The 25,045-nt window shown below is 31.1% G+C and overlaps 3 protein-coding genes and 2 non-coding genes across 5 annotated transcripts; 2 read left to right on the top strand and 3 right to left on the bottom strand.

Moving 5' to 3' along the window:
- The first annotated feature begins 12,991 nt into the window (after positions 1 to 12,991).
- On the top strand, positions 12,992 to 14,256 carry LOC131615639 (uncharacterized). Its single transcript, XM_058886780.1, has 2 exons — positions 12,992 to 13,125; positions 13,472 to 14,256. The coding sequence occupies exons 1-2, from the start codon at positions 13,111 to 13,113 to the stop codon at positions 13,985 to 13,987; spliced, it is 531 nt and encodes a 176-aa protein (XP_058742763.1). The 5' UTR covers positions 12,992 to 13,110; the 3' UTR covers positions 13,988 to 14,256.
- Positions 14,257 to 15,873: 1,617 nt separating this feature from the next.
- On the top strand, positions 15,874 to 17,079 carry LOC131615640 (uncharacterized). The gene is made up of 4 exons (XM_058886781.1): positions 15,874 to 16,155; positions 16,229 to 16,310; positions 16,395 to 16,553; positions 16,647 to 17,079. The coding sequence occupies exons 1-4, from the start codon at positions 15,976 to 15,978 to the stop codon at positions 16,709 to 16,711; spliced, it is 486 nt and encodes a 161-aa protein (XP_058742764.1). The 5' UTR covers positions 15,874 to 15,975; the 3' UTR covers positions 16,712 to 17,079.
- On the bottom strand, positions 16,759 to 18,361 carry LOC131619616 (NADPH-dependent alpha-keto amide reductase-like). Its single transcript, XM_058890694.1, has 4 exons — positions 18,101 to 18,361; positions 17,601 to 17,734; positions 17,264 to 17,507; positions 16,759 to 16,897 (listed from the first exon to the last, which is right to left on the bottom strand). Exons 1-4 carry the CDS (start codon positions 18,359 to 18,361, stop codon positions 16,775 to 16,777), a joined length of 762 nt encoding a protein of 253 aa, XP_058746677.1. The 3' UTR covers positions 16,759 to 16,774.
- Positions 18,362 to 18,782: 421 nt separating this feature from the next.
- TRNAM-CAU (transfer RNA methionine (anticodon CAU)) lies at positions 18,783 to 18,866 on the bottom strand. The gene is given in 2 exon segments: positions 18,783 to 18,818; positions 18,829 to 18,866. It is a non-coding gene; the product is annotated as a tRNA-Met (tRNA).
- A 5,930-nt stretch (positions 18,867 to 24,796) lies between these two features.
- On the bottom strand, positions 24,797 to 24,880 carry TRNAM-CAU (transfer RNA methionine (anticodon CAU)). Its single transcript is given in 2 exon segments — positions 24,797 to 24,832; positions 24,843 to 24,880. It is a non-coding gene; the product is annotated as a tRNA-Met (tRNA).
- Positions 24,881 to 25,045: the final 165 nt, after the last annotated feature.

Raw genomic sequence — 25,045 nt, forward strand, 5'->3', positions numbered from 1 at the left:
ATACACCAATCATTTGTGTAACACTTTTGATAGAGTGGACCATAGTATGCCTATGTTTCATGAGATCTCTAATAGAAAAGGAATGAAGCTGAGGTGTATCTGCCAAACTAGGATAGAAAAATGAGCACTTTCACTAGAGACACACACATATCTGGCGCTCCAAAGAGGCCCACCGCCACATACATTGGTTGCTCAATGCTTTACCCCACAACCCACCATGCCAACTGTGGCTCAATCATATATTTTACAACACATACTCACAAAACAACAACTACATCTTTACTCACCTTAGTTTCGTGTTCTTGCCATCTTCACACTATTTTTCCACAATACTTTTTTAACATATTATGAATTCAACAAAATCATTGAAACAATACCAACCACCGCCAACACTTATTTTGTTGCCATTTTCCTTTCTCATTGATTTCTACGTATCAAATGTTTAATTCAATTATATTTATTTAATAGTATCATCAACATTAAATTTATATTAAATTATGACATACAAACAAACTTGTATATAATTATCGTTGTCACCAAAAGAATCATCAAAATCATTACATTCATGGTAACACCTTTTTGTGGGTTTAATAAATAAATATGACTAAGATTGAACATATAACAACCGGTTAGTTCATCCAACAAATTCATTTGAAGAGTTATTTTTTCTTAAAAGTTTTTTCTTTATTTTTTTTTCATAGCAAGATATATTAATAAAGATGACAAGGGAACAAATATCCGAATACAAATATAAGTAGGGGTGTATATGGGTTGAGTTGGACTGCATTCGGTCTAACCCGTTATCCAACTCGTTCAAACTTCAATGAAGTGGATTCGGCGTCCAACCCGCAATTTCATTATTAAAGTCAACCGAACCGACCCGTTCATTATAGGTTGGATTGAGTTCGTGAGTTGTGTTTCAAATTAAAAAATAATGATTTTTTTCAATTTATAAATATTGTAACAAAATTCAATATATTTATACTTATTTCTAACACACAAAATGGATGAAGCACATCATATAATATCTAGTAATATTCATCAACATGACATAACACTAGATAATCGTATAAAATTCCACAAGACACATTATTTTTATATAATACGTAAGTTGTAAATGATAGAAAAGAAAATAAGAAACAATATTTAGTCTTAGAATTACGTAAACTCATTGATTTAATAGTATTGTTGGTGGAGAATAAAGCTTTTTTAAAAATATTATGGTTAGTACTGAGATGATAATTTTATATTTCTATTTAAAATAATAATAAAAAAATTAAAAATTACTAAGGTAACATCAATGGTTTGGATCAACGGGTCCGCGGGTTGCAAAAGTCAAACCCGATACCCGAACCAAAACTATCTGAGCTGTTGCGGGTTACGTTGGGTATACCCGTAAATGAACGGTGTCTGTAATTTATGGATTGGTTCGGTTTTAGTTAACGGGTTCGTGGATCAACCCGCACCCATAAATACAAGCACACGTTGTGCTAAGAGGAAACAAAAAACAAAGCAAACAGAACCAGCAAAATCAACAAAAGGCCAGCGGCAAAATAAGTTGCCAACACACAGACGACACCCGCTCAAACAAGCCAAAACCACCAAAACAACACTAAAATTTCACACAACACCGATCACTAACTAGGCCATCAAGGAACAGAAGCAAACAACCATATCAGACCGGTCTATTTTATTATATACGAATGAATTTATTTATTTTTATACTGTATTTTATACTTTATATTAAAATAAAAAATGTAAAATTGAGTTATTTTAAAGAACTTATCAAAATAAGTTGAAAAAATCTTAAAAATAATGTCATAAGATATTTTTCATATGTTCTTTCAAATAAATCATCTCACAAATCTTATGCTATGATGAACCCTAAGAAGTCTTTTGTTTGTCTCTATAAATTTATCTCTAAAAAGCATCTTCTTTTTACAAAAATAATGAAAATAACTTAATTATGACATAAATTTTTAAACATGTGTCTCAGTTATGTGCTAACTGCATATTTGTCAATTTTAATATCCATCTACCTCACGTCTCTCCTAATCCAAATAAATGAGATAGAACTAAAATATATAAATTATAAATGTCCACCCACCTCAGAGTGGTTATGTTAGAGAGCACGGGGAATGTCAAAAGTGTTAAAATGCTAAACAATCGGGATTCAAGAGACTTTGACATCACATATCCACCAAAAACTTAAATAGATGGGAATCTGGGTCCTATCTCTTATATATATATCTAGCATTTCCTCCATTGTTAGTCAATGTGACACTTAGCCACTCAAACTTGAATCTCAACACTCTCACTCACAAGTGTAAGTTTCTCACACCACTAGCCCTGATTTATACTAGGATTCCATTTACGCTCCCCCTCACTGAGTCTAACCATGGCTATGATGCCACTTGTTGGGGAGTCTGGACGCTAGAAGTATCAATTAGCCAGATATTTATGATTCAAGAAACATTGACACCACATATACAGTCAAAACCTTAAGATAGTGAGAGTATGAGTCATTTATCTTATATATCCAACACTTTCTTCATTTTTAATTGATGTGTAACTTAACCATTCACACGAATGCCAACAACCTGTTAGACATTTTACATATGAGGTAAAAATTAATTGATGAAAAATTCAAATGTACACACCACAAAAAATCAAATCAATCAACCACATATGGCATATCTATTTTTCACTTTTATTTTACACCTGTAAATCATATTCAAATAACTTCTTTCATTGGTCATATTATCCAAATCATTATATTCTGGATTTGGATTCTCTATAGTGTTTTATCTATTGCTTCCATTCAGCCATCAATCTTAGGCATTTATATATTTTTTCTCACTTTTCAAAGCAACATCATTTTATTTAAATATTTTTTATCAATTTTCAGCCACTAAATAAAGCACGAGAGGGATGGCATAAGAGAGGAGCAAGAGAGGATCTATTTTCCTATATTCTACAGGTCCATTTTTCCACCAATTTTTGTATTATTTTCTTTCCTTCCATTTAAATGTGTAGAAATCTAAATTGTAACAGTTTGGTTTCACAAAGAAATTAAAAGTACTTGTCAAAGAAGATTAAAAAAAAATTAAGGATTCGCTTGGAGTGATGGTGAGTTTTTGATTTTTAATTTTTGAAAGTTATTTTTAAAATCAAAATATGTGAAAAAAATAAAGTTGATTTAATTTTTAATTAATTTCAAAATTGTTTTTCATTAGAATTCAATTTTTTTTTTAAGTTAAGACACCGTTGTCAATGATCATTGACCACTACCTTAACAATTATTACGATCATCATTTATTACTAATCAGACCATTATTCTAACCACCATTACGATTAACTCTAACCACCACGAATCACCACCAACCACATTTGACTATCACCTATGATCACTTTTGATGAGTGCTTTATCCACATAAAATCTTTAATTTGACCACCACTATGAACACCTTCAACGACCGTCTTGACTACTCTCTCAACTCTACTACGAATAACACATTTTATCTCGTACACGAATTGCGTTTAACTGCGGCTACAGAAGCGAGGTAACGAATGACATCATTAAAAACTGCCACTTCACCTATTGGTTGATAAAAACCAAGGAGTTAAGTTATTTGCATATGGGTTTGAACCCTAACTTCTGCATTTTAATTATTTTCAAAAGTAACGCATCATACCTCTCAATTTATCAATAAAACGAGAGATAAGATGGATTATTTTTTTTATTTTTAAACTCGTTACATTGTTTACACAGAATATTAATAAATTAATTTATTTAAAAACTACATTGTTTACCATGAATATTATATTGTTTATACAAAATATTAAAAAAAATCTGAAGATCTGAATTTAGATTTTCGAATCATTAAAAATTAGGATAGATTAAATATTGGGTTCCATATATTCTTTATAGCTTTTGTATGCATTTGTTTTTGATATAAAAAAAGTTAGGTTAATGAACGGTTTTCTGCTCAAATAAATTTTTTAGAACACAAACTTTAAACTAAAATAATTTTCTGCTCTTGCAATCCATCATAGAGAACTTTTTATGGAAAATGCCCTTGCAAACCTTAAAGTGGTGGATAAAGAAAGTTTCAAGCGCTTCTCGATGCTTCACTTACTTTTTGATATTCAGAATGCTTTTATTATGGAAGTTTTTTATGTTTCACGTGGATCACTAATGGTAGTATCTTGAGCGTTGTGATTCATAAAGTAGACGACAATGATTTGTTTAAGGACGATGATCAATATATTTACGGAGATAAAATATGTATACCCCCTTGGTAAAATATCTTATTTTTTCAAACATTACATTATTTACACATAATATTAAACAAATTCAGATTCATCATCGTCGTTGTAATTCAAGGTTTTGTTGCATATCTTGTATGCATCCAACTTCTAATCTTTTTAAAGGTTGAACTCGGGTTAGGTTGATTTACATAAGGTATATCCTTCTGCACAGTGCATAAGTTTCGTACGAGTAATATTTAAACTGTTCCGAGTAACATTTTAGTTAGAAACGGGTAATAATATCATAATCCATGAATAATATATGCATTATTTGTACACATCTATTAATTATGAATAATTATTAATTATGAGTAATGAGTACACTATTCTGATTAATATTTACACAATTCTGAGTAATATCGAATTTTAACTATTTTGAGTAATATATTCATTGTTCTGGGTAATATTTATACTATTTTGAATAATCTGTATATTATTTTGAATAATAAATATAATACTTTGAGTAATATAAATAATATTTGAGTATTTACGCGCACCGTGCAGAAGGAATATCCTTATGCACATCAACACATCCCGATTGAACTCCATTCTTTATTTAATTTGAAGCAAGAATGACTTTCTGGACTTGCAATTTATCATAGAGAATCTTTCTAACCTTCTTTAACAGAGCGTTGTTTCAAAAATACAACAACAACATTAACATCATTATGTGAGATAGATTGCAAAAGCAGAAAAAATATTTTGTTCCAGGATAGAAGAACATTGAATATTTTCTGTCTTACAATCCTTCTCAAAAAATAATGCGTACGAGTTTGAGGTAGCTACATATAGGTTAGAATTATGGTAAATTATGCTTAACGAGTGTATTTATAATAAAATATGATTATTTATCTCTTGGTCATTACAGAAATCGAAGAGATAGATTATTTAGTATACATTTATAAACAAATAAAAACATAAACTGCAATAGCTGAGATTCAAAACATGTCCTGAATCGTTTTTCTCCTCAGTTATATTAAAAACTAATGAAATAAGTGGTTATTTTAAAAATAAAATAAAATACGGTGCGCCTTGCCATTATATCTCGATTTTATTTTGGCTGAGGTGAAAATAAATATATTATTTATAATAGTGCAAACACCACGTTGATCATTGTTGATTACCACTTCCACCATCGCAAATCTCCAATCTAACTACTCATGCACCACCGATCAACAATCACCATTCATGCAATTTGCCGACTACCACCACTTTAACCACCACTATTATTAAAGTTATATTTATTATATATTTATTATAATTTATGAACCTAATTGCATGAATATTTAAATTAAGAAATGTTTAGTATGAATATAAATTTTATTTTATTTTTTTAAATAATTTTATTATTTGAAAGTTTCATAATTCAAAACTAAAACTAATTTTTATTTTTAAAATTTTTAAAACTGAAATCCATCTCAAATTAATGCCGCATAAGTTATTCCTTCAACTTCATATATTGAAGTAAACTTTATGGCCCTATCAACACCTACCAAGCTTCTCTAATCACGTAGATTGACTTCCAAAATAGAAGACAAGTTTGTCTCATCACCTAGCTTGGATTATATTAGAAAGTAGGAGTAGTATAATGTTAAAGATAGATGTTTTTGTAAATACATCTAAACTCTTTTTTCTATTTTCCACTTTATAGCCCTATCAACACCTACTAAGTTTTTCTAATTAACTATCCTAGCTTGCTTATACTAAGATAAATTAATGACAAGTTTCTCTAATCACCTAGCTTGATTATATATACTAGAAAGTAGCAAAATAAATCTAATCTCTCTTTTCTTCTTTTGTACAATCTAAACTCATTTAAAATAACTAGATACATTAATTATTATTAAAAAAAAAACACCTCTAATTAATTGTTTATTTTTTGATGTCATAGTTCAACTAAAATATTAATATATCAAATTGAGAAATTTAATACACTGCTCAATTTTTATTAGTATATTAAAAATTTAGAATTGCTTAGTTTTATATATAGTCCCTCACAGCCTTTAGGCAACGGTTTTAGCTGGTTTTGGCAATGGTTTTTTTACAAAAATCATTGCCTAAAAATATGAAGGGACTAAAAATAAAAACTACAATATTTATAGAGACGAAAAACTTATTTAACTCTAAAATAAAAGACCAAACTTATATAAACAAAACATGTGAAGTTTATTGGGACCATTGGTCAAATCAAGAAAAAAATGGTTAGAGAATCAATTATGGATCAGTGATCAAATCAAATGAGCTCATTACATTAATCACAACTTTAATTATCATTAACAAACTGTGTAATAGCTTTTGTCTCATTATATGACTAGGTGAGTAGGCAATGTCAATGGCCTAATCCAACAATTTAGTAGACATGAAAATCGTTAAACATGGTTAATCTAAATATTCCAAAGCACGTGACAAGATTAATATGTAATAAAGAAAGGAAGTAGTTAAAGGATTCAAACTCATCACCCATTTAGCTAAATTTTGGTCGTGAAATTAAAGCAAAAGTGTTGAAATTTAAAGATGAAAATGAATATATTATATTGAAGTAGATGAAATGAAGAAGAAGCAAGAGGAAGTATTGAAGAGGAGTGATGAGTAATTGTAGAAATATAGATGAGAGATTGCTATCAAAAGTGACTTGTAGGTTGAATAAATCTATCAAAGTGATTCTATAAGTCATTGGATTTAGTGGGTCTTGTAATCTTTTACGCGTCCTTTCGTATATGGGAATTGCATGTGTGATGTAAATGTATATGTGAAATGAATATCATGCCACCAGCTCATAATTGATGTTGAAAAGTAAAAATAAAAAGAAGAATGCCACCAGCTCATAATTGAAGTTGGAAAAAAAAATTGCAAATGTAATTCAAGAGCATATGGATGAGATTGTAAGAGTTTTTTTTAAGTTTAATGAGAGGTTCTGAGTTCGATCTCTGTTTTGAATACGCAACATTGTTAAATATTTTTGAGGAGTTTTGACGTCCATTGTAATCGTACTCGGCTGGAGAGATTAGTCAGTGTAGTTGCTCAGAGAGGATGACAGGTTTCTAACCCAAAAAAAGTACAAATACGCATAATAAGGAAGGACTCGCATGTTAGATTTTTTAAAATAAAAATAACCATGTTTTTTGATAAAAAATTCCAAGTAACCGTCTTTTTCAATTAATTTTTGAAATACTCATAATTCAAACAAACAAAAATTGTAACACATAACACATGTCAATTCAATTGACGACTCCATTGAAAAATTAAGATCACCATATAATTGAATTGGCGACTACATTATGTCTATTCAATTGAATTGACGATAGTGTACAATCCATAGGAGCGGTCGCCAATTCATCTGACTCTTATGTGTTGCATGTTTTTATTTTAATTAATTAATAAAAACAATATAAAAAATTAATTAATAAAAACAATTAAATTGAAACTAATAGTATTTAATTTAAATCATATTATATATGAGAATATTTTTTACATTATCGACGATAATCCACTTGATCATACATGCCATCGGTTCCACAATCTTAGGTACTCTTTCTCGTATTAGTCTCTATTGATTCACCCTAAGTGTTTGATACGAGATCCCTAGAACATCACCATCACCAGATTTTCTAATAAGCTCTTGTAATTCCACGTAGTCTAGTGTCTGCATTGACACACTTCCTTAACTGAGTTCGTGGCCCATGCTAGTGTAGTTCGGTTTTGTTTTTTAAGTTGATGCAGTTATTGGTGAACGGTCTGGTCATTTGAATGACTATATTGGTGTGAATGCTTTGTTGGAGAAAGGAAGAAATGGTTCTTGTGGTATTTGATAGTCATATGTTTGTTGGATGTTTTGGTGTTGTGATGTTAGGGTGTTTTGGCTATGGTAGGAAGTGTTGGTGTCATATGTTTCTTAGGTGTTTTGGTTATGGTAGGGTGACGTGTTGGGGATATATGTTTTTTGGGTGTTTTTATAATAAGCATGTTGTTGGTGGTGGTATGGGATATGCTCTTGGTTTTGTGGTTAGGTGTGTGACATGTAATGCTCTTGGTCTTGCTCTTGGTTTTATAAATACATGTCTTCGGAGAAAACCCCAATTGTAACATATTTGTACAAGTACATATAATTATTAGCTGGTTTAGATTCGGTTGGCATGACATCGTCAATTAAGACCCGTTGATGGCAAAACCTCCATTAACGACACTCAGCTTTAGCGAAGTTTTTTCAATTGTCAAAGATCCATTGTTCATTAATTTTACATTGATGTCATTGTCCGAGGCACATCGGGGGATATGAGATTTGTTAATGCATGTTGAGCTACAGTTTCACACGGTCACTATGGTGCATCTCCATAGTGGTGAACCTGATTATGAGTGTTGTTATTGTCCAAAAGTTGCATATTCTTCATTGATTTTAGGATGATGTTTCAGACCCAAGTATGACCTCCAAATAATCTGTAGAGGAAAAATAAATTAGATTATTAAATGGGTAATATTAAAAATAAATTATTTTAAAGTGATTTTTTTAATGGGAATACATCGTTTGGGGTTAGGTGATCCGAAAGATTTTGATATACTCTGATGCGTTATCTAGGACATCTGTTATAATTCATCCCACAAGCCAACTACCTAAACAAAAATAATTAAAATAAATTATTTAGAAATAATAATGGACAAAGTAAGTAAATAGAAATAATATTAAATTATTTTTTGTGTAGGGGAATGTGAAGCTGTTGCGGTTGACGCGAGCTAGGGACAACAATCTACACCAACCCCATGCTTGGAGCGAAACGACGCATACATAAAATGTAGATGTGTCTTTATTTACGTTTTTACACAAAGAGCTATAGAGATAGGACATACAAGTCGAACCCCAACTATATGTTCCTATTTTATCTATGTTTTTTAAAAAGGGTAAATACATTATATGTACAATACAACCAGTACCATCGAAAAATAATGAACCAATTAATAATATAATATAACATCTAGTTTTAATTTTTATTTGTTCTTCGGTAGAATTTTCATCTGATTTTGTATCGTTGAAATAATTTTTAAAGCGCATAAGTAAAATACCTAGGCCTCTCGGGTTATCATCTAACAAGTCGGCATCCAAAAGTTCCTCGCATGTTTAATTGACTAAGTTGTATTTTCTATTTATCGCTCTAAACTCGTCGGGTACGATATATTCATGACCGCTCTAAAAAAAGGATAAATAAAATTTTCATAAAAATAATGGGTTAGAAAAAATATAACTACAATTGTAGAGAAATAAACACTTACATAAGAATTAATCACTACTACAAAAAAGCAATATCACAACGGTTGGAAAAGAGATAACATAATGCCTAACAAACCGTTGTGAGGTAATGAGTGGTTGTATGTATGATATTTCCACCACATTTGCGTGATCGTGATTATAAGTCAAGTAACGCGCTATCTACAACAATAGTTGTATTAAAACACCATATTTGTATGTCTTTAATAAAATAAAATAAAAAATTCAGCACTATAACAACAACAAGAACAACAACAAAAGCAACAAGAACAAGAAGAAGAATAAAAAAAACAATAAGAACAACAACAAGAACAACGTTAGATTGATAAATGTGGGTGAGGATTACTGTGGATAATGAGTGGAAGAAGGATATTGTGGATGTGAAAAGAGTAGGAGATTAAATTATAGACTTGAAATTTGTAGTGGAATAAGATACCTTTAATGTTATTAGTGCTTATGCACTCCAAGTTAGGTTAGCTGAACACCTTAAGGTACAATTTTGAGAGGATTTAGAAGGCTTACTTTAGGATATACTAAGAAGAGACATTTTTTTAGAAGGAGATTTAAATGGTCATGTAGGAAGCGTAGTAAGAGGTTTGGAGAGCGTACATAGGGGTTTGATTTAGGAGAGGTGAATGTGGAAGGTAAATTCATCTTAGTGTTTTCGTTGGGTTTGAATCTTACTATAGAAAATACCTAATTTAGGAAAATATATGAGGATCTTATCACATATAAAATCACATATATAAAAACGGGGTGACATGTTCTCAAATAGATTTCTTTCTTATTAGGAAGTCACATATAAAAATTTGCTTGGATTGTAAAGTTATTTCAAGAGAGAGTTTGACTACCCAACATAGACTATTAGTTATGAATATAAGAGTAAAGAAATTATGAGGTCAAAGAAATATACCGATTGAAGTATGAAAAATTCTTGGAGAGAGATGTATTGAGTGGCTCACCAAACTCTTTAATGAAATTATGAGGTCAAAGAAAATACCGGATGAATGGAGAAGAAACACTTTAGTTATTATCTGTAAGAACAAGAGGGAATACAAAATTTTGCAAACTATAGAGGGAATAAACTTGTGAGTCATACCATGAAGTTATGGCAAAAAGTAATTGAATAAAGACTAAGAAAAGAGACTCAAGTCATTAAGAATCAATTTGATTTTATGCTTGGAAGGTCAACCATGTAAGTGATCTATCTACTACGACGTGTGATGGAGCATTATTGGATGGAACAACAAGACTTGCACTTAATTTTTATTGACTTAGAAGAGTCGTATGATAGAGTGCCAAAAGATATTTTGTGAAAAGCCCTAGAGAAGAAAGGGGTTAAGATTGCTTATATTCGAGCTATCCAAGATATGTATGAAGGAGTATCGACTAACGTTCAAACACAAGGTGGAGAGACATGCGTTTTCCCCATTACAATAGGTTTGCATCAAGGTTCAACTCTAAGCCCCTACTTTTTTATCTTAATTTTGGATGTACTCACGACACACATCTAAGAGTTAACAATAAGATGCATGTTTTTTTCTCAGATGATATAGTTCTACCTTGAAAGTCAAAGGAGGATTTAAATGAGAGGTTGGAGACTTGGAGACGTTCTTTAGAAACACATGGTTTTCAATTAAGTAGAAGTAAAACCTAGTATATGGAATGTAAGTTTAACAAAAGAAGAAGCGTTTCTAACTTAGAGGTGAAAGTTGGAGACCATATCATCCCCCAAGTCACACAATTTAAATATCTTGAGTCTGTTATACAAAATGATGGTGAAGTAGAAGATGTAAACCCTCGAATTCAGGCAGGGTGGCTGAAATAGATAGGGGTTTCAGGGGTTCTATGTGACCCAAAGGTACCGTTCTAGCTGAAGGGAACATTTTATCGGACTGCGGTAAGACCTGAGATGTTGTATGAGACATAATGTTGGACGCTTACAAATCAAAACGAGAATAAAGTAAGTGTAGCAAATTTGATAAAGTTGCGTTGGATGTGTGGTAAGACTAGAAATGATAGGATTAAAAATGAAATTATTAAAGAGAATATTGGAGTAACATCTATAATAGAGAAGATAGTGAAAAATAGAGTTAGATGATTTGGGCGGATAAAGGGTAAATATTTTTTTATAAATAGGATCAGAAGGAATAATTTTTAATAGAACATGGCAAAAGTAAATTCATATAACCGACTCGATTTAGTGGGTTGTTGCTGTTATTTTTATTTATTTTTTAAAAAATAGATTTTTAAAACAAAATTTTAAAGTAAAATTTGAAAAATTGGTTTGGTAAATAATTCCAATATTGTTAACAATGTGATGTGATGCATACATTCTTATTCTTAGGATTCATCATTTTATTTAGGTCAAGGAATCTTTTGCATCTGTTTAACACATATTTACTCTGGACATGATTCACCCATTTTGATTTTACAATTACATACTCATCACATCAATATCAAAATTAAAAAAATAAAAAATAAAAGCCATCTACAAAACGACAACATAGTCGGTGATGTGATTTTGTATTTTCCACGTGTCATACTTCCATTGGATGTAGGTACGGTTTATGATGTAAATTTTCGGAGAGAGCCATTATAGTAGGTTCATATCCATTGGCCCAAACTCAACTCAAGGATGTAAGATTTATTTGCCAGCTATACTTTTCTCCCTTAATTAAAATGTCAAAAATTTAATCAGTGCTATGCTACTATGCTAGTACTAAGATATGACACAAGCGAAACAAGCGTCTGAGTTCGAGTGGCAAACGAGTATCTGAATGAGCTCGAGTGACAAACAATTATCTGCAAAGGACGATTTTCGAGAAATATCGATTTTTGGCAGAAACACCGCTTGAGCAATGCACGTGCCTCCGTAGCACGAGCCGAATTAGTCGATCTACTATATAAATCGAAAAATCGATGCGAAAGCCAAAAAAAAAAGTATGACACAAGCGGAGAAAAAATAAACCTACCACATAATTAGTAGTTAACAAATTTTAACTAAATTTGTTAATTCTTTCAAATATGTTATATCTAATGTTGAGTGGTTAAGCAAGTATTTACAAATCTCAAGACCTTGGATCAATCCTCTTTGAAAGTTAAGATTGTCCAAATATAATTACCATTTTTATTTTACCTCATTTAAAACTTCAATCATGATTAAAAATACTAGTTAATTTAGTGGTTAACTCTTACACACGACTGCACAAAGCACATAACTTAGAACCAAAAGAAAATTATGGCATCCATGAAATCATGTTCCATTTTTTTATCCTTCCAATATTAAATAACATTATAACCTCATCTCTAAGTTTTTGCCACCATTATTGCCAAACATGCTTACTAACATTCAGTGAATGGATTGTCATATCCCAAGATTCTTCATCTGTACACACCTCATTTTTTTCATCAACTTGTGCACTCAAACCTCTATATAAACCATTCTCAATCCCATCATTTTTCATCAAAAGTAAAGCATAGTTTCCTATATCACTCTTTAACTAAATTTCTCTTTTAAGCATTTTCTTTCTATTCCAATTATGGCCACTGTTGAGGTAACTATATTTTCTTTTACATGTGTTGTTTTCAGTAGGATGCACTGTAAAAGTCCGATAATAATGGTCATTGCTGAGGGCGCGGACTTAAAATATTGATCCGTCTCTGAAAAAATAAGAGCGGGACGGAGTGAGTCTGCGGATACTATATTTTTAAAACATAAAAGTTATAAATATTTATATTAATATTTGCGTCCTCAAAAAACTCAGTATAAAAACGGGATAAACAGAACGGACATATTAGAGAGTGCATGCAGGACCATAGTCATGTTTTTCCATCCCTAGTTTTCAGTTTGTTTTTTAACATCTGCTTAAGCAATTTGTGTTCATTTTTTACTCTTTGTAGGTTGTATCAGCAAAGACTGCACTCTCCGACGACACCAGCGCGCTATCATTGAAATCTGATGAGAAAACCACTGAAGAAGTTGCTGTTGAGAGTCCAATTACACCAGCAGCATCAGAAAGCAAAGAAGTAAAAGAAGAAGAAGCTGTAGTAGAATCTTCAGCTGCAGAAGAAAAAGTACCCTTGATTGAATCTGAAACTAAAGAAGTGGTTGAAGAAATTGTGACTGTGAAAGACCTTGAAGAGGAAGCCAAGAAGGAAGATGAAACTGAGAAAGAGGAACCTGTTGAGGAAACAAAAGAAAATGCTGATTCTGTTGTTGATGTTGTTCAGCAATCACCAACTGCAGAATCTGAGACAGAAAATGTTGTTAAGGATGAGAATGTGATAGATGAGGCTGAAACTAAGGACAATGTTAACACTGAAGAAGCACCAAAAGAGAAAGCTGAGGAGAAGGTTGAGAAAGAAGAAGCCTTAGATGAAAAGAAAGAGGAGGAAGTGATCACCAACAGTGAATAAGGAAAGTTGTGAAGTTTATGAAACTGTTTTAAGTTTCATGTCTTGTTGTTGAATGTCTTTTTCTTGTTACTTGTTTGTTATGTAAGTGGTGTAATAAAATAGCTATAGTAATACTACTAGTAGCTAAATCTAAATGCATGGGTAGAAGACATGGGTGATGTGATGACCCATTTGAGTTTACCTAATGCATGTAGGTCCTTTTCTGTAATATGTTGCTATGTGTGTGATTCTGCAGAGTTGTTTTGTATGTTAATTCGTTCATTATCCTATCTTCATGTAGTCTCATTATCAATTATACAAATTCTAGTCAATATTTGTGTTTTTTTTCGTCTAAGCAACGACGTGATGTCAATTGTATTGATTAATTGAGGCTCTCTCATCTGATTAACCAATACTATAACATTTAACGTTAATAGCGTATGTGAAGGTTAAACCTAAATTTGTCTCTTAACAAATGAAAATCCTTTATATAATTACAAAAAGTATTTTTCAATATTAATTCAAAATCATATAACATGTTATAATCAACCAAGTTATGATAAGCTTTAAGAAAGAGGATAATCAACAATATTAATAAATAAATAGAACATATATAATGTCATGATAAAAAATGAATATATGAGTATTTGGAAAATTCCATCTAACCCCAATAAAAGAGAATTTAACTACTCTTACTTATAATAGCTTTAAAATGATGATTAAGAAAGGGGTGAAAAAACATCAGTAGCGATTTCTACAAAGCCTCCACTTTCGATCTTAATTCCTTTCCTTGAGACTACTTCCTTTTTGATCTCTTTGTTATCTCTCTTCTATATATTCTAAAACATGGAATGAATGGTTATGTGAAGGTTGTGACCTCTATTTATAGGGGTATGATAAGGCATTTTCGCCCAACGAGGTCATTAGCTCGTGCGATGAGCATGCCTCTCCTCATCAGCAAGTTATGTCCAGCTCCTCCAAGTGGGATTTGACCGCATTCTTTTGCCCAACGAGCCTATCCTTTCGCACAATGAGGAAAACCTTACTTCGCCATGAAGTAACTTAGGCAAGTGATCTTGGACCTTCTTATTTCGCCAAATGAAATTGACACTTCACTCTAAAAAAATACCTTATTTCCTATGCCCATCCAACGAGCTTGTACTTTCACCCAACATGAATGTCTAAGTAAGTATGATTTTGCTCACTGTCATGTCTTCATTGGTTTATCCCATGCTTCGCCCAACAAATTCTATGCTACTCAATATCTTTATTTTATGATTTTCTTTGATATTTTCACTTGTAAATTGTGAAGGGATTAGTTAAAATATTCACACAAATTTTTATATATTTTTTTTTATGAAAATTGGGTTTTTTTTATTTTATATTACTTCATGTAATATAAGTTAACAAGTTATCTTTTAAAACATGTAATTTTTCACTTTAACATCAACCATTTAGGTTGAGACCCCCTGCTCAAAAGAAGATAAAGACCAACACGACTAAAAAGACATCCTTCAAGCTAGACACATTTTCAACACTATTTTTGATAGGTTCTTTGGAGAAGGCGAATTGAGTTCATCTAGAAGGTGGTATAAGAGACAATTAAAGGATCAAGATGGACCTATAAGGATCAAAATGGACTTATCCCCATGAACACAACTAAATGGTGATTTAAGTTCATATCTTTAAATGTGATATGATGATAGTACAAATCTAAAATTTAATTGGACTTATTAAACTTTTCTGTATTTTTTATAAAAATGATTACTAATGTCAATTTATTAATTTTTTTAAAATAAAAAACAACTAGAAAAAAAATTAATAAAAAGTGTAAAGTGATGATAAAGTATAAAACAAGTGGGATAAAAACTAAGGTTCCATTCTACATACTTTATATGAATACACACCATGCAATTTCAACCACTAGTTTCTCTTCAAAAAAACAAGTATTGGATAAATTTGAGCAATTTTCACTATAGAAAGAAATTGTTTTTGCAAGTGACAGAAAAATGGCATCACTACTATCAAACACAAGAATAATAAGTGGAAGAAATGAAGTGTATGTGGCAGCAATTCCTCTAAGGGCTACAAAGGGACCACCCCAATTGCTTATGTCTGCTGCTTACTCCCTTAATTTATGGGATTTTCAGCATTTCATGGTCATCATCAAACCTTCTTCACCTTCACAGGTTTCTATCCTATTCCTTCTTCTCTTATGTATATTTTTTATTATTCAAATTAGTGACAATTGTGCTTTTTCAGATTCTGGTTTTTGATTTTCAACCAAAGGATCCTGAAGATATATATGTGGCCCTAGCAGCTTTATTTGGAAGAGCTGTGCCAGGTGAGTGAATTTGGAATTCTTTTATGGTTCCATATATGTTTTCACTTTCTTTGTGAAAATCAACATTTCTGTTGATATTTTCAGGAGCTGTTCTTGTGAGGAAGTTAAATAAGCTGCCGCGAAGCAAATGCTGGTTGGTTGGATATGCAGAAACAGATGCGGTGGAAATAGCTAATGAGTTCAACAGAAAATGGGAAACAGATTTGAGAATCGGTCTTAACGATTGTCGCAATTATACAAATGGTAATAAGTTATTTCAATAATGAACTACCTTGTGTGTTTATGTGTTAGCCCTTATCATTGTATCAATTACTCCTTCAATATTGCATTATGAAGGTTTGGTCAAGGAACTCACTGGCGAAAAAGATGCGCTGAAACGTTTGAGAAACCTTGGTAGATAGCGGTACTATGGTGCTAATTCATGGGGACACAAATGGTGGGATGAGCATCTTCTGTACCAGAGATCATATGTTAAAAGCAGGCCCCGGACAGTTTATCGCCATAGAGCCGTGGATGACATTAGGCCACAAGCCGCGGATTGGATTAGAAACCGATGTTCCTATTATGATGTGTATGTTGATGGTGGTCTGTATTGAAGTATGAGAATGAACAATCAAAAAGTAGTTAGCATGTCTTGGTTAGTTACAAATTCTGTTACAGTCAGTAAGTAAAGTAGTTATGACAGTTACTTGGCCTTAAAGCTGTAATCACATAGTGCATCCTTGATGGCCATACAAGATTTTTATGGATCATATTACTCAATTTTAAATCTGAATTGTTTCTCAACATGTTCAAAATTTCATCACCATGATAATTAACCAATTCAACATTACACCTAAACTTGTCATGACAAAAAAGTTTTAATCTAAATCTATGTCTAACAGTGTTTCTATCACATAAAGTTTTAATCAATCAAAGTCTTAATCTAAATCTATGTTTTGTCAATGACTTACTTGATTAACAGCAGGAAGAACAGTGGCAACAGATAGAAGCTTTTGAAGTTTCTTGACAGAGAAGTTACTAACACCAATAGCTTTAGTGAGTCCAAGTTTCAAAGCTTGTTCCATGGATTCCCACACACCTTTCACATCAAATGGCAATAGATCAGCCACATCAATTGGAAATGAAAATTTTCCAGGCTGAGAACAAAGTGGCCAATGAATAAAATACAAATCCAAGTAATCCAATTCAAGAGTCCTGCACAAAGCAATCAACAAATTCAATAAGTCTATGTTTCGACTCTCTTTCGGTCGAGTTAATAAAAGTGATTAATTATTATAGTTTACTTACTTGAGAGATTTTTGTAGAGCAGGAATAACAAGATGAGGATGATTTTTGCATGATTTGTGTTTGTTTTTGTTTGCAGTAGCCAAGTTTAAAACTTGTTTGTACCATGTTTTGATTTTACTTGTTTTGTTGAATAATTATAATCACAAAAGTAGGTGCCGGTATTAAACCATGCATCTTTGTGAGTTATGTTTTTTCCATTTTGGATAAGAAGAAGAAAGTGGAAAGTTGATGCGCACATACAATCAGTAGGTAAATGTTACTTTTATCTTTTGACTCAAAAAATTAACAAATACACATGATCTACAATCACAATAATATGTAAATGGATAAATTCTGACTCTGTAAAATAATGTTTGTTTTAAACACAACAGCTTCTACTTTTCCAATTTTAAATTGCAACAAAAAATAATAATTTCAAAAGGTAGAAATATATAACAATTTGTCTTTTTTTTTTTTGGTACAAAGGAGGGTCAAGGCCCAAAGAGAAACTAAACAGAGACCACTCTAGAGGCGGTTACGCCATTGGCGTCATTCTCCAGGAGGAGATTGAGGAAAATAGGAACTGTTTCGAAAACGATCGACTCCGAATCAAGAGTACACCCAAATTTTGCTAACGCATCCGCACACCTATTAGCTTCCCGATAAGTATGCTCCAGCTTAGCCGTATTATGCAAATCCGTAATCTTTCTAATTCTTCTAATGAGGGATCGACCTTCTCCCGCCTTTGCTTGGCCTTTTTCTATGGCCTGAACAACTTCCATAGAATCAACATTGATCACCACATTCATCAAACCAAGCCCACTAGTCAGCTTCAACCCTTCAAACACGAAACTAGTTTTATTGATTTTACATTCTATAACAACGTACCAATTATGACCAATAAACTAAATCTTGAAATTAAAAGCTAAGTATTATCATCTATGTACTACGACGTGATTAGTTTTTTTGTGATAGCACAAATTTAATGAATAAAACTTATATTTTTTTAATAGTTCAACTGAAATATATTTTCTAATAATTGGAGTGTACATTAAAATAAGAAATCATCATAATATAAAATTTTTATTAATAAATTATATGTATACAATCATAAAGAGAAATTAAGACTTATTTCTCTACATGATTCTTAAATTCTTGTGGTGGGATGCCATTAGTCCTAGTGAAAAAGAAAAAAAAGATTGATGGGGTGAGAGAGGCTCGAACTCTCGACCTCAGGATAACTCTTAGCTATGAGACCTACGCGCTAGCCAACTGCGCCACCACCCCAATGATATTGGAAAACTAACTATATTGTATAAAATTTTATAAACGTTCAAATTATTATAAGAAAAAGAATAGAAAAGTAATTAGTGTTACATAAAAAAAAGTTAATCAAAGATACTGATCCACCAAAATTTCAAGAATTTTTTCTTTCCCTTTCAATTAATAAAAAGTATCGTTTATATTTTTAAACGTTAACACAATAAAAAAAAAGACAGACGAGCATGTACATTTATATTGCAAAATTTAATTATAGTCTTTCTCTTTTTTGCCAATCTACAAAATGTGTAGTCTCTATCCCTTAACTTATCCCTACTAAAATCATTTTTTTAATATCAGTGGTGTCACTCAATATAAACTCTTTCGGATTTATCTTTAACCAATATGTGACTTGAATTTTTCCCAATACACCCTCTCACGTCCAACTCTATTGAGCTTGGTGCGGTGACTGAACATAAAACGGTGGATGACCTGAATTATCGTTATGTGGACTTGGTTTTTTCAATACACCTTGTTACGCCTAGCATTATTAGCCTTTGTCGTGTATATAAATGGGCGATGGACCGATTATAGGCGCGCATTTAATTGGAGAGATATGTTGATTTCTAGATATGAAATTCAAGGTGTCTCTTTGGTCCTAGGGGAAAGTTGTATAGCCTTAGGTCGGTTTTTCCTTGATGGAGAGGGATATCCATTCTAGGTTTAATTATAATAATCTTCTGACTAGATTGTGGCGGGATTGAAGAGGATTATGGTATCTAGTACGCTCACTTATTTTTAGGATGACTTATGGGTAGGGGTGATTCCTTCTAGAGCATGTGGACTCTATATTGTTTTCTATTTGGTGTAGTTGGGCCTCTGAAAAAATTACTACTTTTTCGCGGCAATTTTCCAAGAAAAGATTCCAGCTAAAGATAACCTACTAAAGAAACGAGTTCCTCTAGACCCAAACGGTCTTTCTTATGGGGTGTGTTCTAAGATAATTGAATGTTTCAATAATCTATTTATTACATGTAGAGTGGATGTTAACTTGTGGTATGTGATTGTTCAATGGATTGGGAAGGTTTTTGTCTTGACATGAGAGATTATCTCGCTTTTCAAGTTTGTACTTTTATATGGGGGTTTTGTTATGATTGGAGGGGGTTTAATAATGATTTGGCATTAGTTGTTTTGGTGTTCCAGCAGTGTTTGGTCTTGTGTTTTCTATCCTCTTTATTTGGTTTTATTGATTTTTTTTATTTTTCTTATTTTGTTTTAGCGGGGCTCTTGGACACTTTTTGTGCCATCATGTTAACTTCCTTTGTATTTTGACTATTTGAAGCTTTTATTGTTATCTTTATATATAAGTATTTATTTTTCAAAATAAGATATTAAAAATAAAGTTTGTCCTAACATATCGGTCTCAATCATAGTTTCTTCATAACACATGCGACGGTGCCATGGTGGAATATGTCCTTCTTTTATTTGTCTCAAAACCCTAATATATTGGAGTATAGATAGGAAAATGTTTGATTATATAATAGTCTAATTATGAGTAAATCTTATAGGATAAAATTAAGTTGATTCAGTATGGTCACTCAACCCAAATACATTCATCTTTTAGGATGAAGAAGAAAAATAGTCTAACTATTTAATATAGATGATTGAAAAATAATAGTAACCAAGAACTAATAGCTAATTAATAAAAAAAAGCAGATATATGGCTCATTCACATAAAACTAATATACAAGCTATTTAATAACCTATAGCTAGTAAAAAATATTCAAATAAAAAACATAGATTATGAGGCAAACTTAAAAGACTATTGGCATCTTTTCTTTTATATTTTATCATACTAAAGATCATTGAGATTGGTTTGGTTGGTCCAGGGATCAAACAAGTATGCTTAATTTGATAAAATTTCTCATGATCCTCTTTTGTCACTGTCCAATCAAAGATATCCAAAATTTTCCTCATTTTCTTCTTATCATAGTTTTTGGGAACAAAATTGATTCTCTGTTTATATAACTATCTAAGAGAAATTTTGTGCAATAGACTTTCCATGAGCATTTGCAATTTCTTTAAGCATATCATTCTCCATAATCTCATTTGCTCCTCTACTTGCATTATGATGAACTTTAAAATTACATAAAATCTTTAAATCAACATATTAAAGTAATAATAGTTTTAGAACTAGTACTTTCATTGTTGACACTTTAGTTGAGAAGATTAAAATTCAAAAATAAAACATAAAATTATGCAAAAAAAATTATAAAAAAACCTAGATCAAAAGTGAATTCAAATTTTTCTATCCTAAATTTCCTCCTTTACCTGATGCCCCAATTAAAGTGATCGAATCTTTACCTAGACATGAGTGATTTATACGTATCAAATGTGTTTACCATGTAAAAAAAATCTTATGTTTCAACAAGTTATAGCCAACCCTTATCGACTATCGAAATTTCTTGATGAACTAGAAATTGACTGTTAATATATTCTTTGACAAGATAACATTATTATTTTGATGATCGACAAAGAAAGAAAATTGCAAAAAGCAGTCAAAGTGACCATATTCTTGAAAGCCCGCTTACTAATTATATTCCATATTTTTTAGGATCATATAGTAACAGTAAAAAGCTCTCAATGATAAAATAGACACACACACAAAAATATTTTCTAAAAAATACATTTCAATATTAGAAAATCTTTTTAAACGAGAAAAAGTATTTGAAAAAACGTATACAATCGCTTATCACATATGTACAATCACACATGTGTATGCATAGAGAGAACTTGAAGATGATAGAAGTTTCTTTGTATATTCTAGGTTTCACGCTTCAAAAAATGATGCATCAATGCATATATATAACAGAATAAATAACAGAATTTTGCAAAATTACAAGTTTAGAAAGAATTAAGTCAGAATGTATTGACTCCAACAAATTGGTAGTTGGCCCATTGAAGCTGGGAGTCGTCTCTAAGAGGACAACACCACTTGCCTTAAAAAATATTCAACAGGAGTTGACCTACAGCTCGTATGTGTTGACTCCTAGATGTTAAGTGTCAACCCACAGAAGGCAGAAATTTTATTTGTGTAAAACCTTCAGTATGTATTGACTCCTAGATATCAAGTATTGACTCCCATATGTTATGTGTCGACACATAGAAGGCAGAAATTGATTGTTATAAAACCTTCAGTATGTATTGACTCCAAAAGTTAAAGAGTCGACCCATAACCTTATTTTTTCACATAAAACATACTTTTGACTTGTAAAGAAGTTTCTAACCTGATTTTAAGTGTCCTAAGATGAAAATGCACATCTAGAAAAAGGTCCAATGAACATAAATACCATGTTCCTAATTTTGACATCATACAAAACATTTCTAAAAGAGGGATAATGCATTCACACCTCCTTTGTCAGTGTCCAATAAAATATACTCAAAATTTAGCTCATTCTCACATTATCATAGCTGTTGAAAACAAAAGTGAATCATTGCTCATATAATTGCTTTAAATAAATTTGTAGAATAGGCTTTCCATGACCATCTGCAATCTCTTTAAGCATATCATTCTCCATAACCTCATCTGCTCCTCTACTAGCACGTTTACTCAATAGTGTAAATGCAATTAACACGATTCCATTGTAATTTCAAAACTCTCTAAACTTCTTTTGATGCCATGCAATGTTAATTTCCACCTATACATACAAGTACATTATATAAATACATATTGATTATCAAACTTTTAATCTTAATCTAAAGAGAGACTAAGTCTCATTTTCTACACATGCTCCTTAAATTCTTGCAATGACATGTACTTAGCAAAAGCATAAATGATTATTAAATCAATGTTAATGTGCCGAATGACCTCTATTTATTACTAATAATATTAATAATTGATTTAATTTGTTAATTTTAACCCGAATAAAAAAACAGAATTGCTTGAATCAATAAATTGTGTTTTGCATTGTCTTAATACCTCAAGACTTACTCTTGTTTCTTTTACAATAAATTGATCAAGACAAAGAAAAAAACCTTAAGCACGAGACAAAGAGAACTTTCACACTTTCACATTCAGCTTCAAGAATTCAAACTTAAAGATCATAACATGAAGTCTTTAAATCCCTCACTTGAGTCAACAATGTTTGGCACTTTTAACTAGAACTTGATATATTTGATTGATGAGGCATATGGTATCTTATTCTGATGACATCATCAGGAACAACTAGATAGTGGGAATAACCCTCCCCTTTCAACAATATTGTGTAAATTTATATATTACGGTTTCATCTAGATAACATAAGCAGAACTATAGCTAAGAATTAGTTATACAAATCTAAATAAAATTATTAAAAACTATAACTAAAAATTAATAAATTCACTCATATAATGGTTAATTCATATTAACAGATAAAAAGTTCATTTTAGTAAAAAACTAACTAATAACTTAGAGTTGAAAATATTTAAATACAAAAGATAGTCTTTGCATTCTGTAGCAAACTTAAATGACTTTAGCATATTTTCTTTTATACTTCATCATCTTATAGATAGATAATTGGAACAGGGCTTGATTGGTCAAGGGATCAAACGATTCTGCTTAATTTGATCTGTTTTCTCATGATCCTTCTTTGTTAGTGATCAATCAAACATACTCAAATTTTAACTCACTCTCGTTATCATAGCTCTTGGAAACGAAAGTGATTCCTAGTTAATAGATAACCATTGACACGCCGCAAGGTGCAATAAGATCAATAACATCATTTATAAGGGAAATAACAGAGTGAAGGAATCAACATACAATCTATAAAAGCATGAACATAACCAAAGAATATATCATATTACATTCAAATCACTTTAAATCAACATACAATCGATAAATGCGGAAAAAACCAAAAACACCAAACACAAACTCATTCATTCAGATAAGAACATATAATAAATATATGTAATCTTATAACAAAACTCTTATTTGTAGACCATAACTTTTAAAATAATATTCAATTTTAAACTTGCCTAAATTATCACTTGTTTAGTTTCCTTTTCTTTTACTTGTGTTGTGAGGTACACTATCAAATAAAACATATGGACAACTCTCCGTTAGAACATATGCGAAAAAATAATAGCAAAATGAAAATTGATATTGTCAAAATAAATTACTTCACTTCATACACAAAGAAAAATGAATTTAGAGACTCACAGTATTTCTTTAATCAAAATCATAATAACATGTCATAATGTGAACATTAAATCATCTAGAATCATTTCCCTTTATATACCATTAGTCGCATCAAATTCTCATCACCAAATCCTCATGAAAATATAAGTTTTTAGAGATTTAGTCATTTTACTTTAACAATTTATTTATAATTAAAGAAATTTTTGCCAAAGGCTTTCCCTGAGCATATGTAATCTCTTAAACATATCATTCTTTATAACCTCACTTGCTCTTGTGCCGACACCTTTCCTAAATAGTGTACATGTAGTTAACACTATTCCATTTGAATTTAAAAATTCTCTGAGCTTATTTTGATGCCATGTATGGTTGATTTCCACATATACATATACAAGTACATTATATAAATATGTATTGATTATCAAAATTTTACTCTAAATCTAAAGAGAAACCAAGTCTCGTTTTCTCTACATGATCCTTAAATTCTTGTTGTGACATGCCCTTAGTCAAAGCATCAATGATTATTAAATCAATGTTAATTTTCTCAATAACCACTATTTTATCACTAATGATATTAATAGTTGATTTGGTTTGTTAATCTTATCTAGGTTTGATCTCCACATATACATATACAAAGACTTTATATAAATATATATTGATTATCAAAGTTTTAATCTAAATCGAAAGAGAAAACAAGTCTCATTTTCTCTACATGATCCTTAAATTCTTGTAATGACATGCCCTTAGTCAAATGATCAACGATCATTAAACCTAATAAGATTGTTGGGGTGAGAGAGGCTCGAACTCTCAACCTCAGGATAACTCTTAGCTATGAGACCTACGCGCTAGCCAACTGCGCCACCACCCCAATGATGTTAGAAATATAGCTATATTGTATATAATTTTATAAATATTCCAATCGTTATAAGGAAAAAAGTTTTGTATTTGAAATCACGTCTAATAGAAATATAAAAGTAATTAATGTTAAGAAAAAGTTAATCAAAGATACGGCTCCACTAAAATTTCAAGAAAT

This window comes from Vicia villosa, linkage group LG7 (assembly GCF_029867415.1).
Source record: "Vicia villosa cultivar HV-30 ecotype Madison, WI linkage group LG7, Vvil1.0, whole genome shotgun sequence".
Lineage (NCBI taxonomy): Eukaryota > Viridiplantae > Streptophyta > Magnoliopsida > Fabales > Fabaceae > Vicia > Vicia villosa.